The sequence below is a fragment of the Miscanthus floridulus genome, chromosome 10, assembly GCF_019320115.1.
Source record: "Miscanthus floridulus cultivar M001 chromosome 10, ASM1932011v1, whole genome shotgun sequence".
NCBI classification, from domain to species: Eukaryota; Viridiplantae; Streptophyta; class Magnoliopsida; order Poales; family Poaceae; genus Miscanthus; species Miscanthus floridulus.
This window is the reverse complement of record NC_089589.1, coordinates 78,398,418-78,423,498: the sequence shown is the minus strand read 5'-3', so window position 1 is coordinate 78,423,498 and position 25,081 is coordinate 78,398,418. Positions and strand designations below refer to the sequence as shown.

General features: G+C 42.7%; 1 protein-coding gene and 1 long non-coding RNA gene across 2 annotated transcripts; one reads left to right on the top strand and one right to left on the bottom strand.

The window, feature by feature from the left end:
* Nucleotides 1–846: 846 nt before the first annotated feature.
* Nucleotides 847–1,250, bottom strand: LOC136486281 (uncharacterized). Its single transcript, XR_010766758.1, has 2 exons — nt 1,207–1,250; nt 847–1,111 (listed from the first exon to the last, which is right to left on the bottom strand). It is a non-coding gene; the product is annotated as an uncharacterized lncRNA (long non-coding RNA).
* A 2,075-nt stretch (nt 1,251–3,325) lies between these two features.
* On the top strand, nt 3,326–10,513 carry LOC136488915 (putative AP2/ERF and B3 domain-containing protein Os01g0140700). Its single transcript, XM_066485686.1, has 3 exons — nt 3,326–3,680; nt 9,965–10,296; nt 10,400–10,513. Exons 1-3 carry the CDS (start codon nt 3,326–3,328, stop codon nt 10,511–10,513), a joined length of 801 nt encoding a protein of 266 aa, XP_066341783.1.
* Nucleotides 10,514–25,081: the final 14,568 nt, after the last annotated feature.

The following is a 25,081-nucleotide window of genomic DNA, read 5'->3' as shown; positions in this document are numbered from 1 at the left end:
CTTATACCGCGACGCATGGCATACCGGGCATGCATCCAATTTCTCGTACTCTTTGCCACGGTATAGGATGCAGTCATTAGGACATGCATGTATCTTCTCTATTTCTAGCCCCATAGGACAGACAACTTGTTTTGCTTCGTAGGTAGTGGCGGGCAATTCATTGTACTTCGGAAGCATCTTCTTTTAGATTTTTAGTAACTCTCCAAATCCCTTGTCAGATACACCATTCTTTGCCTTCCATTGCAGCAATTCTAGTGTGGTTCCCAACTTTTTTTGCCCTGCATCACAAGTTGGGTACAACAATTTCTTGTGATCTTCTAGCATCCGCTCGAATTTGATCTTCTCCTTTTCACTTTCACATTCTCTTTGTGCATCACGAATGACCTGACAAAGATCATCAGCCGGCTCATCTTCTGCGGCTACCTCTTCTTCAGCTTCTCCCATTGCAGTATCATTGAAGCACGCACCATCAGGAATAATATCATTGTCGTCCCATTGTTCTTCTTCACCTTCTTCCATTACAACACCGGTTTCTCCGTGCTTTGTCCAACAAATATAGTTTGGCATGAAACCCGACTTGAATAAGTGTGAATGAAGAGTCCTTGAGCAAGGATATTCCACTGTATTCTTACATATGGCACATGGGCAGCACATGAAACCGTCGCGTTTGTTTGCCTCGGCCGCACGTAACAAAGAATGCACGCCGTCAATGAACTCTTGGGAGCGGCGATCAGCATTATACATCCAATAACGGCTCATCTGCATTACATGACATAAATATCATATTAAAACCTAGATCATAATTAATTATTTATACAACATGCGTGCCACCACAAAAGATACAAATTTATGAAAGCATCGCTACAATGTAGACAATCCCAACTACCACTAAAAGAACTAAAGCTAAAATACATTTCAGGAGCACAAGGATTTCACGACCAATCTCAACTAAAACAGACAGATCCCCCGATTGTGCAACATCTTTGGGCTTCTTCGGCTGGATCACTGCCTCATTAGCCGCCGTATCTGCCTGTTGTGCAAGATATTTTTGCACGAGTTCAACATACTCTTCCTCCCAGTAGAAGCCTGAACATCGTCCACTGCCATCCCACTGAAATTAAAACAAAAAATTAGAACTTTAATCACAACCATCATGAAAATAGGTATAAACTAACCATAATCATTAAATACGATAAAATAACTCACATTGCGATCCGGACACTTGTAGAAGATACGATCCTTGTTGGGACCATCCTTCTTCACTCGGTACTCCATCACAATCTTCGTCTCATCACGACACTTGCCGCATGGAATGAGAGGAAGGCCCGGCCTAAGTCGCTTTGGAAACCCATGAGAGGCCGAGGACCCGGAAGCAGTTGCCATCTACTCTCTATACTCATTTTTTAATACACTATAAATTTCTCCTTTTATAAACAAATAAAATTAACAAACTATAAAATTATCTAGATCTCTAAACAATGATATTTTTAATGGTCATTGTGTTCTCGTCTTTTACTGCGGCAGGTAAGTAATTCATATGATATTTCTGCAAATTAACAGAAGAATGGGAATGTACACACATAACAGACTACTACGTTTAGGTACGGTGATTGACAGACTACAGCGACGATATCGGGACATGTGAATAAATAACCATCCGTACTAGTTGACCTTGCTTACGTGATCAGCTCGGCGAGCATGTCTCCACCGGACGGCACCGTACTTGGTCAAGGAAGAGCTCCGATTCTACGAGGAAGGGAACACGGTCTTCCACGACCGTTGTCGCTCTCCCTCGTAGAATCAAAGCTCCTCCTTGACGTCCGTTACCGCTCAGCAGAGAACATCCTCGCCGACCTGAACACGGTCCGCAAGTTCAACTAGTAAGGATTTGTTATAATTTTCTAACTATTTTCTAACTTTATATTTATATATACTACGTTTAGGTACGGTGATTGACAGACTACTGCGACGATATCGGGACATGTGAATAAATAACCATCCGTACTAGTTGACCTTGCTTACGTGATCAGCTCGGCGAGCATTTCTCCACCGGACGGCACCGTACTTGGTCAAGGAAGAGCTCCGATTCTACGAGGAAGGGAACACGGTCTTCCACGACCGTTGTCGCTCTCCCTCGTAGAATCAAAGCTCCTCCTTGACGTCCGTTACCGCTCGGCAGAGAACATCCTCGCCGACCTGAACACGGTCCGCAAGTTCAACTAGTAAGGATTTGCTATAATTTTCTAACTATTTTCTAACTTTATATTTATATATACTTTAACCTTCTTTCATGTAAATATGCAAGCTTGAAGTGATTTTGAGCTCAAATTGCTTACAAATGAAAAAAACCACAATAAAGAACCATAAATATATATAGTGAACAAAATGGCATAAGAAAATGGTAAAAAATGAGAGTATGAGATTGGTAACCTTTACAACTGAAGAATCGACGGAGGAATCGAAGAAATCGACGGAGGAATCGAAGAATGGATGGAGGAACAATGGAGGGAGGGAGGAAGCAAGAACACTACTGCAGTGAGCTTCAAAATGTGCTGAGCTCGGGCTCGGGGAGGAAGGAGGAGACGGCCGATTTATAAAGGGAGAACATTTAGTCCCGGTTGATGGATCCAACCGGGACTAAAGGTAACTTTCCAACCCCGGGCGCAGCCACGGCCCGGGAGTAGACCTTTACTCCCGGTTGGAGCCACCAACCGGGAGTAAAAGTATACCTTTAGTCCCGGTTGGTGGCTCCAACCGGGACTAAAGGTCCCTGCCACCTCTGTCTGGCGCAGTAGCCGTTGGGCAGGGACCTTTAGTCCCGGTTGGAGCCACCAACCGGGACTAAAGGTATCTCTAGTCCCGGGCGCAAAAAATTCCGGGACTAGAGCCCATTTTGGTCGAGGATCAAAGGTCTGTTCTCTACTAGTGCTAGTAAACCGCCAGTGTAAATAGATTTACACCGGCGGATCTTAAGGAGACCCCTGTGAAATTTGCGACTTTCACTAGCCTTTTACACTGGCGGAAGCCTCAAACGCCAGTAGAAATAGGTCTGAAAGCGCCGGTGCTAATGTTCTACGTACCAGTGAGCATAAATGACAGCCCGATGAAGTAATAAAAACTGAATAAAGAAACATATGGTATTGGGAACAATAAACGTGACGAAACATATGTACAGGTTCTAAATTAACTGGATGGACAAGACACACACACTATATATGTATACTCGTCAAACCGTGACCTTGCGTAGGTAGCTGTAGCTGTAGCTAGCGAAATAGTAGCAGGACGCGAAATAGTAGCAGGACAAAGTGCAGAATACTCAACCAACATGTCCTTCTCGAAGCTACCCGCCGCCGCAACGTATACTGCTGCGATGATGGAGTCCAGCACCAAAATGGCCTTGGCGGCCATAGACGGTGCCGACGTCGAGGTGGCGGAGCAACAGCTTCCACCGTCTCGGATCATCAATGGCGTCAGGCCACAGCCTTCGAACCGGTGCTGGTGCGGCGCCCAAACCTACGAACGGCCCACACGGAAGTGGATGAGCACGTTCCCTGAAAAAGAAACCCTGGCTCGCGGCTACGACGACCTGGCTGCGCTGCGCGCCGCTGCCAACGCGGCATCGCCGACCACAACTACAGGAATAGTTTCTAGGACGCGTGAGGCTTTGTATATGCGGCTCAGTCAGCCGTTTCTATCATACCGTCTCTACAAATCATATATTTGTAGGGGCGGTTCTCAGACCGTCCTTATAAATCGATTTGTAAAAGCGGCTGGTGTTATCAGCCGCCCCTATAAATCGATTTGTAGGGGCGGCCCATAACTCCAGCCGCCTCTACAAAATCGTTTTGTAGGGACGGCTGTAGTACCAGCCGCCCCTATAATACCTGTATGTAGGGGAGTATATTTTTCCATAAAAAAAATTCAAATTTATAATTCAAATTCGACCAGAACACACACACATATATATATATATATATATATATATATATATATATATATATATATATATATATAATTCAAATCTGACCACAAGCACAAGAGCATTATATAAACTACCATTACAAGTCTAAATCACAAGAATATATACAATCCATCATTAAATAAACATAATTCACAAGTCTAATTCGTTCCACAAGTCCAAACCGTCCCACAAGGTAAGACCAATGTCAAATTCCATACACATTGTTATCAATGGCCTAGAGCTAGTCTTTCAGTCTCACGAAGGTAGTGGTATGGAGGATTTCTACCTAAGTTAGAATCTCGGTCATGGTAGGTGCCTTTGACGTGTAAAATCTGATCCAATATGAAGTTGCAAAGGTCGCCGACGAGCTCTAAGAGTTTGTCATCCTTGTATGGGTCTCTTTTCATTTTCTTCTCTTCTTTCCACTACAAGAGAACAAGTTTCGGTTTAGTATTTCATATCATGTGCGAAGTTTTTATACTACGGGTGAAGATGTTCAAACTTATCCTTAAGAGGTGTCTACTATAGGCACCAGTGTTACTCATCATAGAATATACATAGTATCCACAATGTACACTCCTAGGCTTCTGCCTGGGGCACTGTGTGTTTTGCATATGGAAATGTTAAGTAATGTTTTCTACAGCCATGTAATGGAGTACTAAAGTAAGTTACACTTATCGCACATAGTGTTTTTATAGCCGGTCTTTCCTTCCTTACTGGATCATGCCTTCCGTGATGTTCGTTGACATAGAATCTGAATGCCCTGTTCAAATTATTTTAGCAAATCCAACTTGTTAGTATCCAAAAGTGAACGTTACAAGTATGTATACAAACATATAAGCTAATGAGGATTGTCGATATGTATAAGTCTTGAGAATCGATATGAAGTCTTTGTATGTCATCGGGTCCCTATCTATTGAATAAAGACCCATGCCATGCTCCTCCCGACATCGACGCCTTTACAAATCCAGTGTTTGCTGTATGAATTTCATCATAGAACCACATAAGCTGTTTTGCATCGAATAAAATATATCGAACAAAGCTTTAAATATAGAGTTGAACTTACTCGAAGTTGTATAGTAGCCATATAGTAGAGTGTTGTTGGAGATTTTTAAAAGCCAGAGCAATGAATGCCAAAACCTTAAGGGTCTCTTGCCTTAGTTTCTTCACACGGATGTCCTCTTTCTTCCGAAGGGTCTTTCCAGCAGCTAGCTCTTTGGCATTCAGTTTTATAATTGGTCTAGGGTAATTACAATTTGTTTGTGCTATAGCTTGGGGGTATATATATCTAGCTTTCACACTTGGCATTTGTTTTACAATGTGCACTTGCATTCTATAAATCACGGCATGGGTTAGTTACAACAAAATCTAAAGATTACAATCATATCATATCGGGAGGGCAATGACTTATAGGCACCACGTGCGAATTAGATTTATTTCCATTGCTCCGAGGTGAAAACATGTCTGCATGTCATTGAAGTAAAAGATAATTTTCCCGGCTAGGCTTCCAAATGTGCCGGCGGGGAAGCATGCTTGTACGAGGTCTATGCTTGTTAGGAAAACACGCAAGTACCAATCATGGAACCTTCTCATTCCAAGTGGTAGGCGTTGGATGTCCCAATTTGGTAGGAAGGGCTTGCCTCTTTCATATGTTTTTGGGCAATCCTTTGACCATTTGATGGCATCAACATATGGATACTTCTTTGTTGTTTGGTGGACTTTGCTAGTGACGGCCTCCTCAGAAGCCCGTGTTGAAACTTTTTTAACTTGGTTCTCAGGCTTGAACTGGTCATGGGCATACCACTTGTGCACCGACGAGATATCTTTCATCAGAACATAAATTGGCCTTATGGTGATTGGATGCTTTTTTTGAAGTTCCCATTTAGGCACGTCCGCATCTTTTTGTGCATCACCTTCTTCAGGATGCACTCGTTGTTCATGTATCGGCTGGGCTTGTTGAGAAGACTATGGCATCTCATCATGCACTTGCTCGGTACGAGCTGGAGAAGGTTGTAGCTTATCAGGCACATGCTTGCTAGGAGGCCGGGAAGAATGTGGCATCTCAGGAATGTGGTGGTCATGAGATGGTGAAAATATCTCCCCGTCCTCAACAACTCGCTCCAAATTTGAGAGAGGGAGAGGCGACGAAGAAGCAGTCAATATAATGTCCCGTTTGTGTCAGAGGATGAACGGCCCCATTATGTCTCCGAGCAACACCAGCCCCTCGAAAGTTGCGTAGTCTATCCTCCACTGCATGAACTCGGGCTTCATGATATGCACCTCGACCCTAGTGTAGCCCAACATATCTTATTATTGTGATGTAAGCCACCGGGAGGATGTGCCACACCCATTACCACCTCCGTCACAATGTTCTGCCGGTGCCCTTCCTAACCAGCCTACCCTTGTGACGAGAATCGAGTTTACCAATCTCTTTATGTACTTTTAGGTACTCTTGACAGCACTCGACGACTTCTTTAGTACTGTAACCCTCTATCATGGAGCCCTCTGGGTATGCTCAATTATGCACGTATCGGCTTAGAACCGACATGAACCGCTCGTAGAACCACATTTCATGCAAGTAGCAAGGGCCCAGCGCCTGTATCTGATGAACCATGCGAATCATGAGATGTGGCATTATATAAAAAAAGCAGAAGGTAAACACATCTCAAGTTGGTTTTGTGTCTCCACCACAAATTCATGTAGGTCACTCAGCTCTTGCTTGCCAATCGTCTTTTGTGAGATCTTCGAAAAGAAGTAGCACATGCGGGTGATGGCCATTTTTAAAAACTCTGGCTTTATAGCCCTGATTGCAATAGGTAGAAACACTGTCAGCATCACATAACAATCGTGAGCCTTGCAATGTGTTATTAATAAGTCCTTTATCAACACTAGCTTCTTCACATTCGCTGAAAACCCAGTCAGGACTTTGGCCCCCCTTAGAAAAGTGCATATAGCTCTCTTCTCTTCTGGTGTTAGGTTGAAGCACGCCACAGGAAGAGTGTATTTTCCATTAGCCTCAGGTACTGGGTGAAGTTGTGGCATCACGTTTAGCTGCACCATGTCTTTTCGTGATTTCAGACCATCCTTTGACTTGCCTGTGTCTATCAAGGTAGCTATGAGACTCTCAAAGACATTCTTCTGCACGTGCATAGCATCAATGGCATGGGGGACCTCCAAGTCTGGCCAATAAGGCAGATACTAAAAAAGGATCGATTGTTTCTTGAAAGGTATGCCTTCAACAGGAGGTGTGCTTTTATCTCTGTTCGTCCCATCTAGATTCTTCTTTCCATAGACGACACATATGTTTTTCACCATTCTGTACACATGTTCTCCGTGATGACGTCTCTCCAGAGGGGGTTCAATCTCCAAGGTGTTGTCATAAAATCTAAAGAACAATTTACTGTGGTACTTGTGACTTGTCTTTAAGAAGCGTCGGTTCCTTAGGTAAACTATCTTCTTAGATGCATCCAGGAACACCCATGTAGTACAATCCAAGTAAACTAAGCATCTTGTCTTCCCTTTGATCTGTTCAGACAAAACAAATAGCGCGGGGCAATCATTGGTAGTAACAAATACTATTGCTCTACATATGAAGTCTTCCTTTCCGAACACATCGTACATCGGCTCCCCATGCCTCCATAGCCTCTCCATTTCTTGCATCAAAGGCTCAAGGAACACGTCTATATCAATGCCTTCTTGTTTAGGACCAGAAATAAGAATATTGAGGAGAAGGTATTTTCTCTTTTGACACAACCACGTTGGGATGTTGTATATGGTCAAGATCACTGGCCAAGTGCTGGGGTCGCTCATCCTCTCATTGAAGGGATTTATTCCATCGGTGCTCAAGCCAAACAGTAGATTCCTTGGGGTCATCGTTGAATTTTTTATGCTTCTCATCGATCCTTTGCCACTGACTGCAATCAGCAGGGTGTGTAATCTTATCATCATCCACCTTGCGCTCATCATCCCACCATGTCATGAGTGCGGCTTCTTTAGGGTTCAGGAAGATACGTCTCAAGCGGTTGGTCACTGGCAGGTACCATATTACCAAGGCAGGAATTCTTCTCTGCTTTGCATCGTTGCCTAATTGAGTGTCCTCTACGGGCTGAGATTCTTGTACCACCTTTTTTGTAACCTTCTTATTCCTCTTTTTCCCCGTAGAGGCTTCATCCCCACCGTAAAGGTCATTATTCTTGTACCGGCTGGACCTATACCGGGGATATTTATCTAGTGACTTGAACGTTTCGCCACGAAAAAGGATAAATTGGTTGGGGCATGCATGGTTTTTTTTCAACCCCCATTGTTAATGGACTTATGACCTTCTTCGCTTGGTATGTGTTGGCGGGAACTGAGTTTGGTTGTGGTAGCACCCATGACAGGAGACGCAATAGATCATTAAAACTACAGTCTGACCAGCCGTACTTAGCCTTCAGGATGAGTAGGTCAAGTACAAAACGTAGCAATGTCCAATGTGTCGGACAACCCTTTTCAACACAATACACAGTCTCCTTCGATGGTTTTGTCACCCTTTCTAAATTTTCTAGATCTTTTGGGCTCTTTAGTAAAATCTCTAGTCCAAGGACCGAATCATTTCCTCCAAATCATCAAAATCATCTTCATCACCAACACGTGCTCCCCCTTCATTATTGGCACCACCTTCATCATTACCATCCTAACCACTAGCATCACCACATTGTTCATTACCAAACTCAGGATCCATTTGTACATCAAGCTCTTCTGAGTATTGGGACAGGTATTCTAGGGTTTCGGCGTCGTCTTCTTCTTCATCGTCGTCATTATCAACAACCGTTGTTTCACCATGATGAATCCACACTATGTAGTCCTCAATAAATCCTCGCACAATCAAATGTTCTCTGATGGTACTCACATCTGCCTATGCCATAAGTTTCTTGCAATCTTTGTAGGGACAAATAATTGTATCCTTATTCTCTATCAACGTCGATGCATGCTTCTGTGCGGCTTCAATAAATTTGTCCACCTCTTCACGAAACCTGCCTTGAACCTTAACGAACCATACATCCAAGACTTCCTGTACTCCATCTTTTAAAACACAACAATCAAAGAAAATACATTAAAGGACTACTAATTCAGATATATATGTAAATGAATCAAATTAATAATTAATTACTTGACAATAATTCTATATACTTCAGATATATATAAATATAAATATAAAATAAAATTACATGAAGCATATCAAACACACACCATGGTAGACGGTAATTAATTAATGGCCTATTTATCAATAAATAATTAAAAATATATATTATTAATTAAAATAAATAATTTCAAAGACAACAATTTGGAACAATTCATATTTTACCAACTACCTTTCATGCAAACCCTATTCTAATTTTATGAAACATAAATTTACAAAATTAAAATTAAAAAAAAACAAATCCTAGATCTAGATCTAAATATACATGGAACTTGGGTGTAATCTCAGCTAAAATCAAACAAGATCGACTAATAAATGGTAATTTACACTAATAGCTTCAAAACTAGAATCTAATTTGCTTCATACAAACTCAAGCACCGTAGAAGAGAGAAAAACAAAACTCTAATTACGATCACTAATCAACCATTAAAACTTCAAATAAAGGCTTGGAATAATATTTTCTTACCTTGTACAACCTCTACACCAAAGTATTTGAGATCAAAACATCTCCCTTAGTAGAGCAATTTTTAGGAGGAGTCTAAGGCCTCCCAACCTTTTTTTGCTCGGGTTAGATAGAGTGGCCCGAGGTGGAAGAATGTGGCTGCTATATATTCAGCCGCCTCTACAAATAGACACAGCAGGGGCGACTGGTAATAGCCGCCTCTACATACCAGTCGTCCCTACAAATCGACGTATTTGTAGAGGCGGCTCGTATTATCAGCCGTCCTTACTGTGCCATTTGTAGGGGCGGTTGCTGTGCTGGAGCCCGAACACGCCATTGTAGGGGCTGCTCTAACATGAGCTACCCCTAAAAAAATCCGTAGCTTGCGTTCCAGCCGACGAGCTTTCCGTGACCGTTGAGACGACGTTGCAGATGCAGACGTCTTCCGACGAGGTGCGGCCGAGCGTGTGGCAGGCAGCGCGTGCGCAGCCGGCGACGACGTGGGTGCGGGAACATCTTTTCCAGACGGCGCTGACGCCGAGCGACGTCGGCAAGCTCAACCACCTCGTCGTGCCGAAGCACCACGCCGAGAAGCACTTGTTTCTGAACCGCAACCCCATGATGGCCGCCGGTATTGGCATGCTCATCGACTTCGTGGACGGCTCCGGGAAGACGTGGCGGTTCAGGTACCCCGTTCAGCGCGACCAGCCAGATGTACGTCATCACCAAGGGATGGAGACGCTTCGTTCGGGAGAAGGGCCTCCAAGCTGGGGACACAGTGGCATTCTCCCGGTCGACGTTTGGGGCGTACAAGCAGATGCACATAGACTACTGGAAGACGCAGAAGAAGCCAGAAGATGCCATGGCTGATGCTATTGCCGTTGATTGCCATGGCGTCATGCTGTTCGGCGTTGATATTGCTACAGCCTAGACGTACGAGCGCTGGCTAGATGACCAAAGCTAGCTATTAGCACATCATTGTCAACCTTCTTGATCTGAGCTATCTATCTAATCTGATCGTAGAAGCGTAGGGTCTACTCCTATGTATGGTATCCTCTCCACCTTGTGTAGTTTATTGTCCATCCATCTGCATTTTTCTTTGTGAATTACACAAGTACAAACGCAGACGCTCAACACGTATGCACACTCACCTCTATGAATACACGTACGAAAACCCTACCCCTATGAGCACCTCCGAAAGACTGTGCCGTCACATCTCGAAATTGACGAAGTCATCACAGACGCCTCGCTGTCGACGGGAACGTCGACTACCACTGAGAGCACAACGCCGTTAAATCCTAGAATAAATCCAGAAAAATGCGAGCACACATGCCAAGTCAATGACTTGAACCCGGGTGGACAGATTCCACCACAAGGAACCTAACCAACTAAGCTAGGCTCAGTTCACATCCAACTTAACGGCTCAGTGTAAGGTATTAAGATTATTGTTGTTGCAGCATCTTCAATAGTTCCTAAAAGAATTGCTTGATATATCAATGAGTTTTTCATGTCTCTAAAAATAGTAGAAGGCATATTAGTTGGCTTTCTCAATCATTTTTAATATTTCGCTCGTAGAAGCTAGAAGACAATGTTGCATAAAAAAATCCCCAATTCACTGCGCCGCCAGAACACAAAATCACTGTCGGGTCGAAGCCCAATCACTGCCGAAATTACTTTTGGCGCAGAGGATAATCAGCAGTGATAGAGATGGCTTATCACTGCCAGTTTCACGAACTGACACTGATAATACTCTGTCGCCGCCGGTTCTAATCATCAGCCGGCACTGATCTCATGAGTATCATTGTCGGGTGGACGCATCACCCAGTAGTGTTATCATGAGTGTTAGTGTTGGGTTGGAGCATTAACCGGTAGTGACACTTATGACTCTACTAGTGGTTCATGCTTCAACCTGGTGGTGATACTCATGGCACCATTGTTGGATTAGTGCACACTCGACAGTGAATTATTGAGTGCTACTACAACCTCTCGGCAATAATTATTATAATGCACCAGAGAATTTTTATGGCCATTGTATTTCTTACAAGATATAAGATATATGAATACATCATAACTAGAAGACTTAATAGGTAGAGATCAAGTACAAAGTCTCACCAAGTGGAGCACCCCCACTACTAATGGTTATCATGTACCATGACATAATCATGTAGCGAACGTCCCCTATTTCGTATCCGAGCACATCATTTAAGTATGTCAATGCATGAGTTACTGCACTCTCTTTTGCCTCAAAAGAACGATTGCACTGCAAATGGGCTATCTCCTAAAGCAAAATCCAGATGACCCTGCAATCCATGTGAGGTGGGCCTTGAACATGCATAGTACCAGCGGTACCCAAGCTGCTCCATAGCTTGAGTCAGAATAGTGTGGAAGCTACACGCAGCGTACGTCGAATCATGATACATAATCAACAAGTGGTGTCAGTAATTAGAATACATATGACCGCCATGAATGAAAAATAATACACACACATGAGAGCACCATTTTGACTATACCACATCTTTGTCATTGCCCTCAGCAGTCAGCTCACTAACTACTACGACATCTAGATTGTCCTCGTGTAAAGCTTGTAGTCGAATGCATGAGAAGTCAATAAATCTGTATCCATTGGTTGCTGGTTGCTCCATACATAGTCTCACAACATTTTCTCAGCGGTTCTTTGATTCGGTGCACGTCATACCGCAACAGTAATTTCTAGGACATCCTCGGGCCCACCCACTTTCACCAATATTGAAAGTGATATTATAGCGAAATCTCTCACCACCATGGATGTTGGTTGTCAAATGATGATTTAATGAGCTTCGAGAAATCAGAGTGTATCTTGGAGCCATCTAATCAGCCGAATTATCTATGGTAATAAATTATAAAAGTGTGTTAGGATGTAATAAAATCTATGTTATATTGAGTGTAAGATAAGATTACTTACAATGGTTGAAAACGGGAATTGGGCTAGCAGCAAAGTTGGCCTCGATGGCACAGATCCAGGGACAAACTCAGGTGCCTCAGGAGGAGGTTGGGAGATCCTGCATGTCTGATCATGTACGTACAAGTTTCACATGTATTATGTTGTAGGTACATATACGTCATCCACCTCTCATGATAAGCGACTAAGGTCGGAGCTCCCTCTCGTTGAGTGCAGCAAGTGTGGGCGCACGCCACAAGGTGTTGGAGTTCAAGATGAAGAAATAAGACAGTCCACAAGTGTCCGAATCACAAGGTTAGGTTTTGTGTCCGCTTTTGTCTGAGTTTTGTCCACTTTTGTGATTTTCATTAGAAGTTCATGTTTTGGTGTTCTTTCAGTGGATGGTAGTCGAGGCCAATTCTCATATTGGGAGGAAGAATATGTTGATATGCTCAAATGGTGCCTGAAGAGACTGAGACTGCACCTGTGCATGGAGAGGTGCAAGATGGTGATAAAGCACATCACAGGGATGCTAGTGTTTGGAGAAGGCCTTCAAGATTGGGTGCTTTAGATTCCATAATCTTGCTCCCTTTGAGGATCGAGATGCAGATCTGCATCCTCGACCCTCGGAGGTAGAAAGATTATGGAATATAAAGCACCTCACTGAGATGCTGGTGCAAGTTCACTACTATAGGATTTCTTTTAGGTGGCGGTGGGCTTTTTTGATTGGAGGTGGTCACCCTATTTGCCCATCTCTGTTATCCCCAGCTAGGCTAGCCTCCCAAGCGGCCACCTCGGTTAATGTTTAATGGAGGTGGTTGCCTTAAAGGGACCGCCTTGGTTAATCACCCGTTAACCGAGGAGGTTATCTTATAGCAACCGTCTCCATTAATGCATTAACGGAGGTGGTCAACGTTGTGCAATCGCCTCCGTTGCAATGCCCACCTCCATTAACCCATTCTGCCTGCCTCCAATAAGATTTCTGTAGTAGTGGTTTTGCTAGGTGCTCCTTCTAGGCCGTGAGAGGTGCAAGGATGAAGACAGAGTACTTCTTGGTGATAAGAAAAGATATAGTAGCTCATGAGTGTGTGGATTCAAGAGTGTGTGGATTGAGCCCAAGAGGTGCATCCATACCCTGTTTAAATAGGCCAACCTTGAAGATGGAGAAGTGCAAGTAATGGTGATGCAACTGTGTTGTGGATAGTTGGGAAATAACTCACGTTGACTTTTCCGCAGATTGAACAAACAGTCATGGAGGGCTGGCGGTCATAACACATATCCCAGTCGGCTCGGCTTTTCATACGACCGAGAAAATACCATTGCCGTATCTATTGTTAACCCGTCGGTGGTAGAAGTTTCAACTGTCGGTTTCCTTCCTTAGGAGGCCTCAACATTTGAACATCGAGAGAGCGTTTCTGATATAGCCAGAACAAGCACTCCCACTCGACATCGAACTTCTCTTCTTCAGGATATTGGAAAACATGTGGCGAACGGATAATAACCTCAAAACCAAAGTCGTCCGTCTCTGTTGCTTGAGCCATGTAATATTCATGTAACTGGTGCATATATGTTGTCAGATTTTTATACTTATGATCGGGAACCAAAAGATTGCCCCTTTCATACTTCATTGCCGGTGTTCCCGTCCCTTGTACATCATAATAGATGTTCGCGGCCTCTTCCATGGTTAAATCAGGGTTGTCTTCGACTAACTTCATAATGTTCCTTAAATCTTTATTGTGTATTTCTTTGTCTCTTGTTGTAGCATATTTATTCGTCTCTTGTTGTAGCGTATTTATTCTGTGTTTGCCTTTCGAATTCGGACTTCAACAAAAACGGAGGCAGTGAGGCACATAGATTGAAGAAACTAACACAATCTTCCTTCAAGATGTGTGCTGTAAATTTTTCTTTCATCAAGGTGGTAACGCTGCCACTGAATGACCTTTTTCTTTTCTGTTGGTCCACTTTGGGAGCATTAGCAACCGAATCCAAGGACCTTTTCCACGACTGCGATGATGTCCTTGATCTTGTTTTGGGCTGAGGTGGAGGAGGAGGATGACGACGAGAATTCTGTTTTCCCGGCGCTAATGAAGATGGAGGGGGAGGAGGAGGAGGAGTCTCTTTTCTCGGGGCTGATGAAGATGGAGTCGGACGAGGAGGAATAGAAGGAGACCTCTGTCTTCTCGGGGGTGATGGCTCCGGATGAGGAGGGGAGTGATCTCTGTTGGGAGATGGTGAGTGATCATCGCGGGTGCGCGAAGACTCGCAGTCGTCCTCATCATCAGAGGAGAATTGATGGTCAAGCTTAATGAAGCGCTTGCGCCAGGCCACTTGAGAGCCCTTGTTTTGACCAAGTTTCGGCCTGTCTTCCGCTATGGGGTACTCAATGGGTATCTTGTTATACTTCTTATCAAGTATTCTGTCAATGGTGACGCGAGCGTACCCTAGTGGAATTGGGCGGCCATTAATTGTCAATGCTCCTTCACTGCCGGTTTTAGCCCAGCCCCAATTATTTTTTCATTTTCAAGCTCATAACCGGCAGTGAAGGTACATCACTGCCGGTTCTCACAAATTCGGCAGTGATGAGGCCGGCAGTGATGTGCAAATCTGGCGTAGTGTTTGAACAATATCAGGAGTACCAAAAGAATTTTGGTTTCTTATTTACTTCCGACTCATTGCAGTCATTGGATAGTAACAACTTGGAATCTTCTTGTGACAATCTTGAAGCAGTCCTTAAAAGATATAGGAAATCTGATATTGATGCTAATGAACTATATACAGAGTTGAGATTTTTTTAGAATTTCATTCCAAGAGAAAATATGGGTCCACTTGAAATCCTTAAGTTTCTAAAGCAGCATGATTGTTTTCCCAATGCAGCTATTGCATATAGAATTTTATTGACCATTCCTGTGACTGTTGCTTCAGCGGAGCGGAGCTTTTTTAAGTTGAAGCTATTGAAGTCATACTTGGATTCTACAATGACACAAGAAAGACTTAATAGTTTGGCTACGATAGCACTTGAGAGTGGATTGCTCGAGAAGATTAACTATGAGCATATTATTGAAGATTTTATTTCAAAGAACACTAAGAGAATGATGTTATTCAAGTAAAGATTAGTTCAAAAGGTACTATTCTTAAAATATCACATTTGCTCTACAATATATACATTATTTTGGCTATATTTGGAACTTTGATTCAGGCCTCACTTAGAGCTTTGAACAGGGCCTGTAAATCTGACGGCACTGTCTCTCACCACCATGGATGTTGGTTGTCAAATGATGATTTAATGAGCTTCGAGAAATCAGAGTGTATCTTCTTGGAGCCATCTAATCAGCCGAATTATCTATGGTAATAAATTATAAAAGTGTGTTAGGATGTAATAAAATCTATGTTATATTGAGTGTAAGATAAGATTACTTACAATGGTTGAAAACGGGAATTGGGCTAGCAGCAAAGTTGGCCTTGATGGCACAGATCCAGGGAAAAACTCAGGTGCCTCAGGAGGAGGTTGGGAGATCCTGCATGTCTGATCATGTACATACAAGTTTCACATGTATTATGTTGTAGGTACATATACGTCATCCACCTCTCATGATAAGAGACTAAGGTCGGATCTCCCTCTCGTTGAGTCAGCAAGTGTGGGCGCAAGCCACAAGGTGTTGGTGTTCAAGATGAAGAAGTAAGACAGTCCACAAGTGTCCGAATCACAAGGTTAGGTTTTGTGTCTGCTTTTGTCTGAGTTCTGTCCAGTTTTGTGATTTTCATTAGAAGTTCATGTATTGGTGTTCTTTCAGTGGATGGTAGTCGAGGCCAATTCTCATATTGGGAGGAAGAATATGTTGATATGCTAAAATGGTGCCTGAAGAGACTGAGACTGCACCTGTGCATGGAGAGGTGCAAGATGGTGATAAAGCACCTCACAGGGATACTAGTGTTTGGAGAAGGCCTTCAAGATTGGGTGCTTTAGATTCCACAATCTTGCTCCCTTTGAGGATTGAGATGCAGATCTACTTCCTTGACCCTCGGAGGTAGAAAGATTATGGAATATAAAGCACCTCACTGAGATGTTGGTGCAAGTTCACTACCATAGGATTTCTTTGAGGTGGCGGTGGGCTTTTTTGATTGGAGGTGGGCACCCTTTTTGCCTGCCTCCATTATCCCCAGCCAGGCCAGCCTCCCAAGCGGCCACCTGGGTTAATGTTTAACGGAGGTGGTTGCCTTAAAGGGACCGCCTCGGTTAATCACCCATTAACCGAGGGGTTATCTTATAGCAACCGCCTCCATTAATGCATTAACGGAGGCGGTCAACGTTGTGCAATCGCCTCCGTTGCAATGCCCACCTCCATTAACCCATTCTGCCTGCCTCTAATAAGATTTCTGTAGTAGTGGTTTTGCGAGGTGCTCCTTCTAGGCCGTGAGAGGTGCAAGGATGAAGATAGAGTACTTCTTGGTGATAAGAAAAGATATAGTAGCTCATGAGTGTGTGGATTCAAGAGTGTGTGGATTGAGCCCAAGAGGTGCATCCATACCCCGTTTAAATAGGCCAACCTTGAAGATGGAGAAGTGCAAGTAATGGTGATGCAACTGTGTTGTGGATAGTTGGGAAATAACTCACGTTGACTTTTCCGCAGATTGAACAAACAGTCATGGAGGGCTGGCGGTCATAACACATATCCCAGTCGGCTCGGCTTTTCATATGACCGAGAAAATACCATTGCCGTATCTATTGTTAACCCGTCGGTGGTAGAAGTTTCAACTGTCGGTTTCCTTCCTTTGGAGGCCTCGCTATCGGTCCAACTGGCGGTGGAAGTATAACACCGTCGCTTCTATCGCTACGACAATAAAAGTGGCGACAGTGGGTGTGTCAATCTGTAGTAGTGTCTCTTTCATTTATCTTAGTAGTAGTAGTACTGCAGTTGCGAGTTAGAGTGAATGTTGAGCTTAGCCATCCTAGTCTTCGTGGTGAAGCTCTTGTATCCATTACTTTGTAAGTACTTTGAGTCTTTATTTTTATATCTTCTCTAATTTACTTTATTGCCATAGTAGTATTGTTACTGTCTTCTTATAGTAGTATACTAGATGTATTGCTATCCTTAGTACTATACTATTGCGCTGTTATACTGAATAGTAATACCTAAGGTTGTGTGCTATACTTAGTTATATATTCTTGTATGCTTAGTAATAGTAATCACACCCTTGTATTTGGTTCATCGCTTAACTATTTAAGTGCTCTACTTCATCTCGAGGCCTGTGGTAGAGTAGTAACTCATAGGTAGACACGGCGTCTAGACTATAGTTTACCTTTGTCTGCGGCTCTCACCATGGATAGTTGTGGTAGGTAGTAAGTAATGACAGTCTTGTCTATCCTTTGTATTTCACTACGTTTGGATGAGTTCTTAAATCGTAGAGTTCTTTGCAGGAACGGTTTGACACCCTTCTCATCCATGTTCACTGTCTGCCGGGTTTGTCCTCCCATGTTTGGTGTGTGATCACTAGTATCTAGGCGTGCTAAGTTGTATAACTAGTATATACCTGTTTGCTACAGTATAAAGTATTCGTGTCCCACTTATCTCGTTGGCATCCCAACTAAGCTATCTACCAACTTGTATCTTACCCATCAGGTTTGGTAGCTATTGTTAATCAACCATATATGTTTATATGGCATGTACTAGTCTTTGCTTGTACTAGTGTTTACCAAACAAACATGTGCCTTTGTTTTGTTCAAACTTCATACATCGCTCATTAGGTTACGAATAACTACTTGTGCCTTTTTTTTAGAATGCCTCATAGTTTCACCTCCGGTTGCTAGCAGTCCACGAGGAGTCAAGATGAAAATGGGCAGGTTGACAAAGAACAACAGAGGCTTGAACAATAGGGGTAACCTAAGCAAGGTGGCAGTTCATGTGTCAACCCTGCAGTGACACTCTACGTATCACTATCGGTTCATGAGCTAACCGAGCAATGATAGCCGTGGATAGCACTGCCAGCTGATGCTTTGGTCCGACAATGATAGTCTGTTATCATTATTGGGTCGCCAACTTGGCAGTGATAGGCCACTCCTATCATTGCCGATTAACCTCCGCGGCATGAATTCCGACAGTAATGGGGGTTCCAACCCGGCAGTGATTATCAATTTTGGCATATTACGGTGCCTCTACCGGGTGATTAACTTCCCCTGAATTTTCTGGATCCAAGGCTTGCCAACTGGTAGTGATAAGCAAACACTGCCGGCATATACGATGCTCCGGCAGTGATTGCATGTTCTAGCAGCATAGTGTTCGCTCAGAGCTAAACAATGCGCCAATGGCAAAGAGTGGTTGAGTCAAGGGGGATTAAAGACTAGATTACCTCTGAATGTGCTTAGACTATGCTTTAGGCCTTGTTTTGATGCGCATGTATTCGTCTCAATGCACATGTGTTGAAGTTAATAGAAGTGCAATTAAGCTAAATTCTATTTCATTCCACTCCAACACATATGTATTGAGGTGGCCAAACAAGGCCTTAGAGAATATGATTCATGTACTGTAGGGGTACAGACCGTATCCCCTATAAATATGGTGCCCTGTAAATGTCTAAGATGACAACAAATACAATTACTATCCTACTTCCTTTCTCAAAAAAAATACAATTCTCACTTTTTGTGAAGTCAAACAAATTTTTATTTGACCAAATTTATATAAAAAATACTAACATGTATGGTAAACAAATATCACTAGATTAATTGCAAAATATGATTTTATTTTTCATAAACTCAGTTAAACTTAAACAAAATGACGTGTTCTCAACCTAAAATTGTTTTTGTGTGTGTGTGTGGTGGGGTGGGGGGAGGGAGGGAGGGAGTACTAATTATTCGGTGCCGCTTAATCAATTCACACTTGTAGTTCAGGTCGCTGCTGAAGGAAACCGTGTCCAAATAGTGTTTTGAAAGAAGTGAGACACGTGGATTGGACACAGGGTTAAATGTAGAAATTTCTCATTCTAAACGGCTCATCATCTCGCCTTGTTCTTCCGTTGACCTCCTGGGTCGTATGTCCTTGTGCTGGCGCGGCGGGGACATCCGCTGATCCGCTGATACAAATATATATACATAATAACGTGTTCCGGACTGTCGGTTCCACATGAATAATTGGACCAGCTGATATGAATGAACCGGTGGCAGGGAGCATGCATGACATGGTGCCCGGACATTACGTATTACGTATTGGTCCCAACGTCTTCCACCGTAGCCGGCCGGAGAATCAGTTGGTGGAGATCCACTTTAACACGGCGGTACGTCTTCATCGACGCGTTATATATGCCTGCCATGGTTTCGTATAGTACGTTAAATTCGTCTGGTGTAAGCACAGAGCAACTTGGAACCCCCTCGCAGTCCTACGTATTGGAAGATCTATCGTGCAGTGTGAGGATTTTGTTGGTCGCGACTCACGAGCTAGAGTGGTTCACTACTGCGCAAACCATTTGCTGGGGCGGTTTCGGCTATTTTAGGGGTGATATGCCCAGCCGCACCTATTGAACCGTTGCTACAAATCGCTGATTTGTAAGAGTGGTTCGATAGTCGCCCGTACAAATCGGTTTGTAGCCGCCCCTATAAATCTATTTTCGAGAAATCATGAATTCGGACCAAAAAATAGAAAAAAAATTAATCCTAGGAGGCACTACTACATAAACGTTTTGTAGGGGCGGCTGAAAACAATTTGTAGGGGCGGTTTGGCTAGCCGCCCCTACCAAACCGTCTCTACAAATCATGCATTCGTAGGGTCGGTTCCCCTACAAATCGATTTGTAGGGTCGGCTGTAGTACTAGCCGCCCCTATAATATTTGTTTGTAGGGGCGGTTCAGTCTAGAACCGCCCCTACAGTACGTTTTTCCGCAGAAAAAAACTTGAAATTTACAATTCAAATTCGATCAAAACACTGTTTGTTTCCCCGTATTCCATCCACCGTTCGCGTTGTCGAACGCCCCGCGACCAACGTGAGCGAGGAAAGCGAGATAATCTCGCCGAACGCCCCACGACCAACGTTCTGAACCGCGTTCGCTCAAGAGTATTATATAAACTACAAGCACAAGAGTATTATATAAACTACAATTATAAGTTCAATTCACAAGAATATATACAATCTCACGAAGGTAAAACCAATGTCAAATTCCATACACATTGTTATCAACGTCTTAGAGCTAGCCTTTCAGTCTCACGAAGGTGTTGGTACTGAGAATTTCTACCTAAGTCAGACTATCGGTCATGGTAGGTGCCTTTGACGTGTACAATCTGGTCCAATATGAAGTTGCAAAGGTCGCCGACGAGCTCTAAGAGTTGGTCATCCTTATATGAGTCTCTTTTCATTTCTTTCTCTTCTTTCCACTACAAGAGAACAAGTTTTGGTTTAGTATTTCATACCATGTACGAAGTTTTTATACTACGGGTGAAGAGGTTCAAACTTACCCTTAAGGGGTGTCTCCTGTAGGCACCAGTGTTACTCATCATAGAACATACATAGTATCCACAATATACACTCCCAGGCTTCTGCTTGGGGCACTATGTGTTTTGCATATGGAAATGTTAAGTAATGCTTTTGACAGCCATGTAATGAAGTACTCAAGAAGTAAGTTACACTTACCGCACATAGTGTTTTTATAGCTAGCTTTTCCTTCCTTACTGGATCATGCCTTCCGTGATGTTTAGTGACATAGAATCAAAATGCCCTGTTCGAATTATTTTAGCAAATACAACTTGTTAGTATCCAAAAGTGAACGTTACAAGTATGTATACAAACATATAAGCTAATGAGGATTGTCGATATGTATACGTCTTGAGAATTGATATGAAGTCTTTGTATGTCACCGGGTCCCTATCTATTGAATCAAAGACCCATGCCATGTTCCTCCCGACATCGACGCCTATACAAATCCAGTGGTTGCTGCATGGATTTAATCATAGAACTAGATAAGCTCTTTTGCATCGAATAAAATATATCGAACAAAGCTTTAAGTATAGAGTTGAACTTACTCGAAGTTGTATGGTAGCCATATAGTAGAGTGTTGTTGGAGATTTTTAAAAGCCAGCGCAATGTATGCCAAAACCTTAAGGGACTCTTCCCTTAGTTTTGCCGTACGGATGTGCTCTTTCTCCCAAAGAGTCTTTCCAGCAGCTAGCTCTTTGACATCCAGTTTCCACTGTTTAGGGTAATTAAAATTTGTTTGTGCTATAGCTTGAGGGTCTATATATCCAGCCTTTACACTTGGCATTTGTTTGACAATGTGCATTTGCATTCTACAAATCACGACGTGGGTTAGTTATAACAAAATTCAAAGATTACATTCATATCATATCATGTGCACTTGCATTCTACAAATCACGACGTGGGTTAGTTATAACAAAATTCAAAGATTACATTCATATCATATCGGGAGGACAAGGACTTACAGGCACCACTTTTAAGAACAAAAACAGATACGCACCTTATGTGAGCCCAGGAAGTCAAATCTCACATATAGCTACAAATAAGGGTAATATCAATAGACAATGCTTAAATACATAACGTATTAGTATAAAGAATATAACCTCAGAGTATAGATAGCGGAAGCTTAACTCCGATCTTCAGGTGAAGACTCCAAATCCACAGGGACAACTGACTGGTTGATCACAAGCCTAATTCCTCCAAACTCTAGCACTCTGGTACCCATCCGGGATTTTTCCAAATAATTGAAAGGTAAAGCAAGCGTAAGTACATGTCGTACTCAACAAATATAACATGGGGTTCATGAGGCTCAAAAAGCTGACACTGGTTTAACTGCGATTAGCTTTTAATGGTCACAATTTTAGCATAGGAGTAGCAACAAGTTTATCACAAGCCCATAAACACATGATCAGGTAAACATGAATAATGAATAGCATAAACAGTAATCATTAATGAGCATCTTTATCATCAGTATCATCAGTGTTCATCATTTATTTCGTTAGGGTTCCAAGGCTGCTCGTGACCGTGAGCACGGCTGATATACCAGTTTTACACTCTGTAGAGGTTGTACACTTTCACTGTGAGTCGTGATTTACCCTTTCGCCCGAGGTAGCTAATCTCTTGACCCACTTCCAAGGAAGGTCGACAGGGTTCACTATGAAGCCATTCAAAGGTTCGTCTAACAAGTTAGGGCCATTAGATTCACTCGGCAAACAGATGTAGAGCCCCCCTTCCCGATGGCACATTGACACGCAGCCTATACACATGGGGACAGAAGCCGCACTATACTCGATTCATCAAGCCATTCTTATGATAATAAAGGTAACCACTAACAAGCTAGAAAAGGTGCTCATACTGAGCTAAAGCCAGAGCCATATAGCCCTCACAGTTCTACTATAAGTCCCAGATGATCACTTACAAATAAGTCCTTAGGGAGAGGAATCTAGAGCATCATAAATATAGCCCAATGCTCTAGCCCCCTAGTTCCATATTGCTAAAAAACATCTTTTAGTGTTTATTGCATATACCATTAGTCAAGTTACAAGATCATGGCTTTAGTTGAGCACTACCATCATACTACCCAATGCAATACCCCAAAGGTATCAAGGCACATGTACAAAAGTACTAGGAAATCCTTAGTGGCAGTCAAGGTAGACACATGCAGAATGAATTAAATGATTAAAGGTGTATAGGTAACAAGGATGGTCCCATGCTATACTTGCCTTAAAACACTGATCCTTCAGTAAGCTTTAATCTTCAACGCTCTTCTTCTTCTTGATCACCACATATATCTCACCGACTGGACGAAATCATAAAGCACCACACAAGCATCTAGGCAATCATACACGAAGCAAACAATAGATCTAAATTAGAACAGTACACTAGTCATAGAGAAGTAAGAAGAAGAGTTTGAAATATGATTCTATGCATCGCTACGAACACACAGACGCGAAAAGCACACTAATCGGAGCTATGGTTGAAAAGATACAACTACCGAGAGATTTGCTTTATACGTGGAAAAGAAAACAATAGGCTTCATATATCTTAACTATATAGAAGCTTATATAAATTGAATTAAGTCAAATTTAGATTTGAATTATAAAACTAAAGTAAAACAAATCATATTTTATTTACAGAACCCAGTTGCATAATTATTAATCAAGATATGATTTAAACCATGAAATTCTAGAATTAGTGACATGATAAACATCGTTACTAATGCGTAGTTTATGTTGTTATGAATCCAACGCAACTTGAATGGGTCAAAACGGAGTTAAAACATAAAAGATAGGAAATAAACAAGATTTTCTTTAATAAAATAATAGATTAAATCTAACCTCGAATTTTAAAAGTTGAAAACATACTTAACAGTAGTATGAACATGTAGATTATGAAATTACGAACCTAACGCAAGTTGAACGGATCAAATCGGAGTTAAAACGGAGAAGTTATGGCTAAAACAAAATCAGTGGCAAATATGTAAATAGCTGAAAATGTATTTTAGACTTAACCGAAACAAAATACGCCTTTAAAAGAAGAAAACGAAGTCGGGAAAATTGTTTTGGACTGGGGGTTCTAATTGGAAGAAACCGATGGGCTCTTTAATAAAACGGCCACGCGAAGGGGTACTGGTTAATCCTGACTGTTGGATCTACTTTGGACGGCCGAAAACAAAAGCAAGGGAGAGAGAGGGAGCTGGCCGCCGGCGTTAACAGGGACGGCAGCGGCGCCATTGCATGCAAAAGAAGCTAACCGGCGACGTGAGTTAAGGGCCTACGGCGCTCGGTTTTTCGAACGAGAAAGTCTAGGAGAGAGAGGGGGCGACGACGGTCTTACCTAGGGGTACCTCGGAGGCGGAGGAGGAGCAAGAGGGGCATGGGGCTCGATGAGGTGGCGACGACAATCCAAGCTTGCGGCGGCGCTAGGGTTGATGACCTCGGCTCAAGCAGGGGCGGCGCTAGCTATCGGATTGGATAGAGAGGTGGCTCGGGCGGTATTTATGAGGGGCGACGTCTTGGGAGGCACGACAGACATGGCTCGTGATGGAACCGGAGTCAGATGGCGTCCGCATGGTCTCTAGCTTGGTTACGGCGCGTGGAAGAAGATGCCTGACAGGCGGACTAGCACTGTCATAGGGATCGAGCAAGGGAGGGAGAGAGCGAAATGGGCCGGCTGAAGCAACAGGCCGAAGCGGTGTGAAGTGAGGGAAGGAAGAGGGCAGACCAGGGCGGGCCGGTGCTAGGCTGCGGCGGCCTTGGGCCAGAAGAGAGAGGGAGAGTTTTTCCAAATTTTTTCCCATTTTGTTTCCAAATTCAAATCCAAATGCAAACCAAATCAAATTCGAATATGATTTGAAATACACTTTTTAATTCAAATAAAATTGAGAAATTTTGGTAAGTTCTCCAAAAATAAATTTTACACCTTTTTAAATTCTTTTATTTTCAAATTTTCTTTTCTTCTACTTGAAAGCCATTTTTATTTACAAAAGCAATTTTAACTATTTTAAATTTTCAATCAAAACCACTCAACCAAATAAATCAAATGCAATGGCATGTATGCACAAACATGTTGCTACCTTATGATAAATTTTAATTTAATGACAAATTTTATTTTCCTGTATTTCGTGATC

What these genes read in the sequence shown, in the direction of transcription:
- LOC136488915 (XM_066485686.1), top strand. Translation starts at nt 3,326, where the DNA reads ATGTCCTTCTCGAAGCTACCCGCCGCCGCAACGTATACTGCTGCGATG. An exon ending in GGCTTTGTATATGCGGCTCA is followed by an intron (nt 3,681 to 9,964) that starts GTCAGCCGTTTC and finishes AAAAATCCGTAG; the next exon opens with CTTGCGTTCCAGCCGACGAG. An exon ending in TTCAGCGCGACCAGCCAGAT is followed by an intron (nt 10,297 to 10,399) that starts GTACGTCATCAC and finishes GCGTACAAGCAG; the next exon opens with ATGCACATAGACTACTGGAA.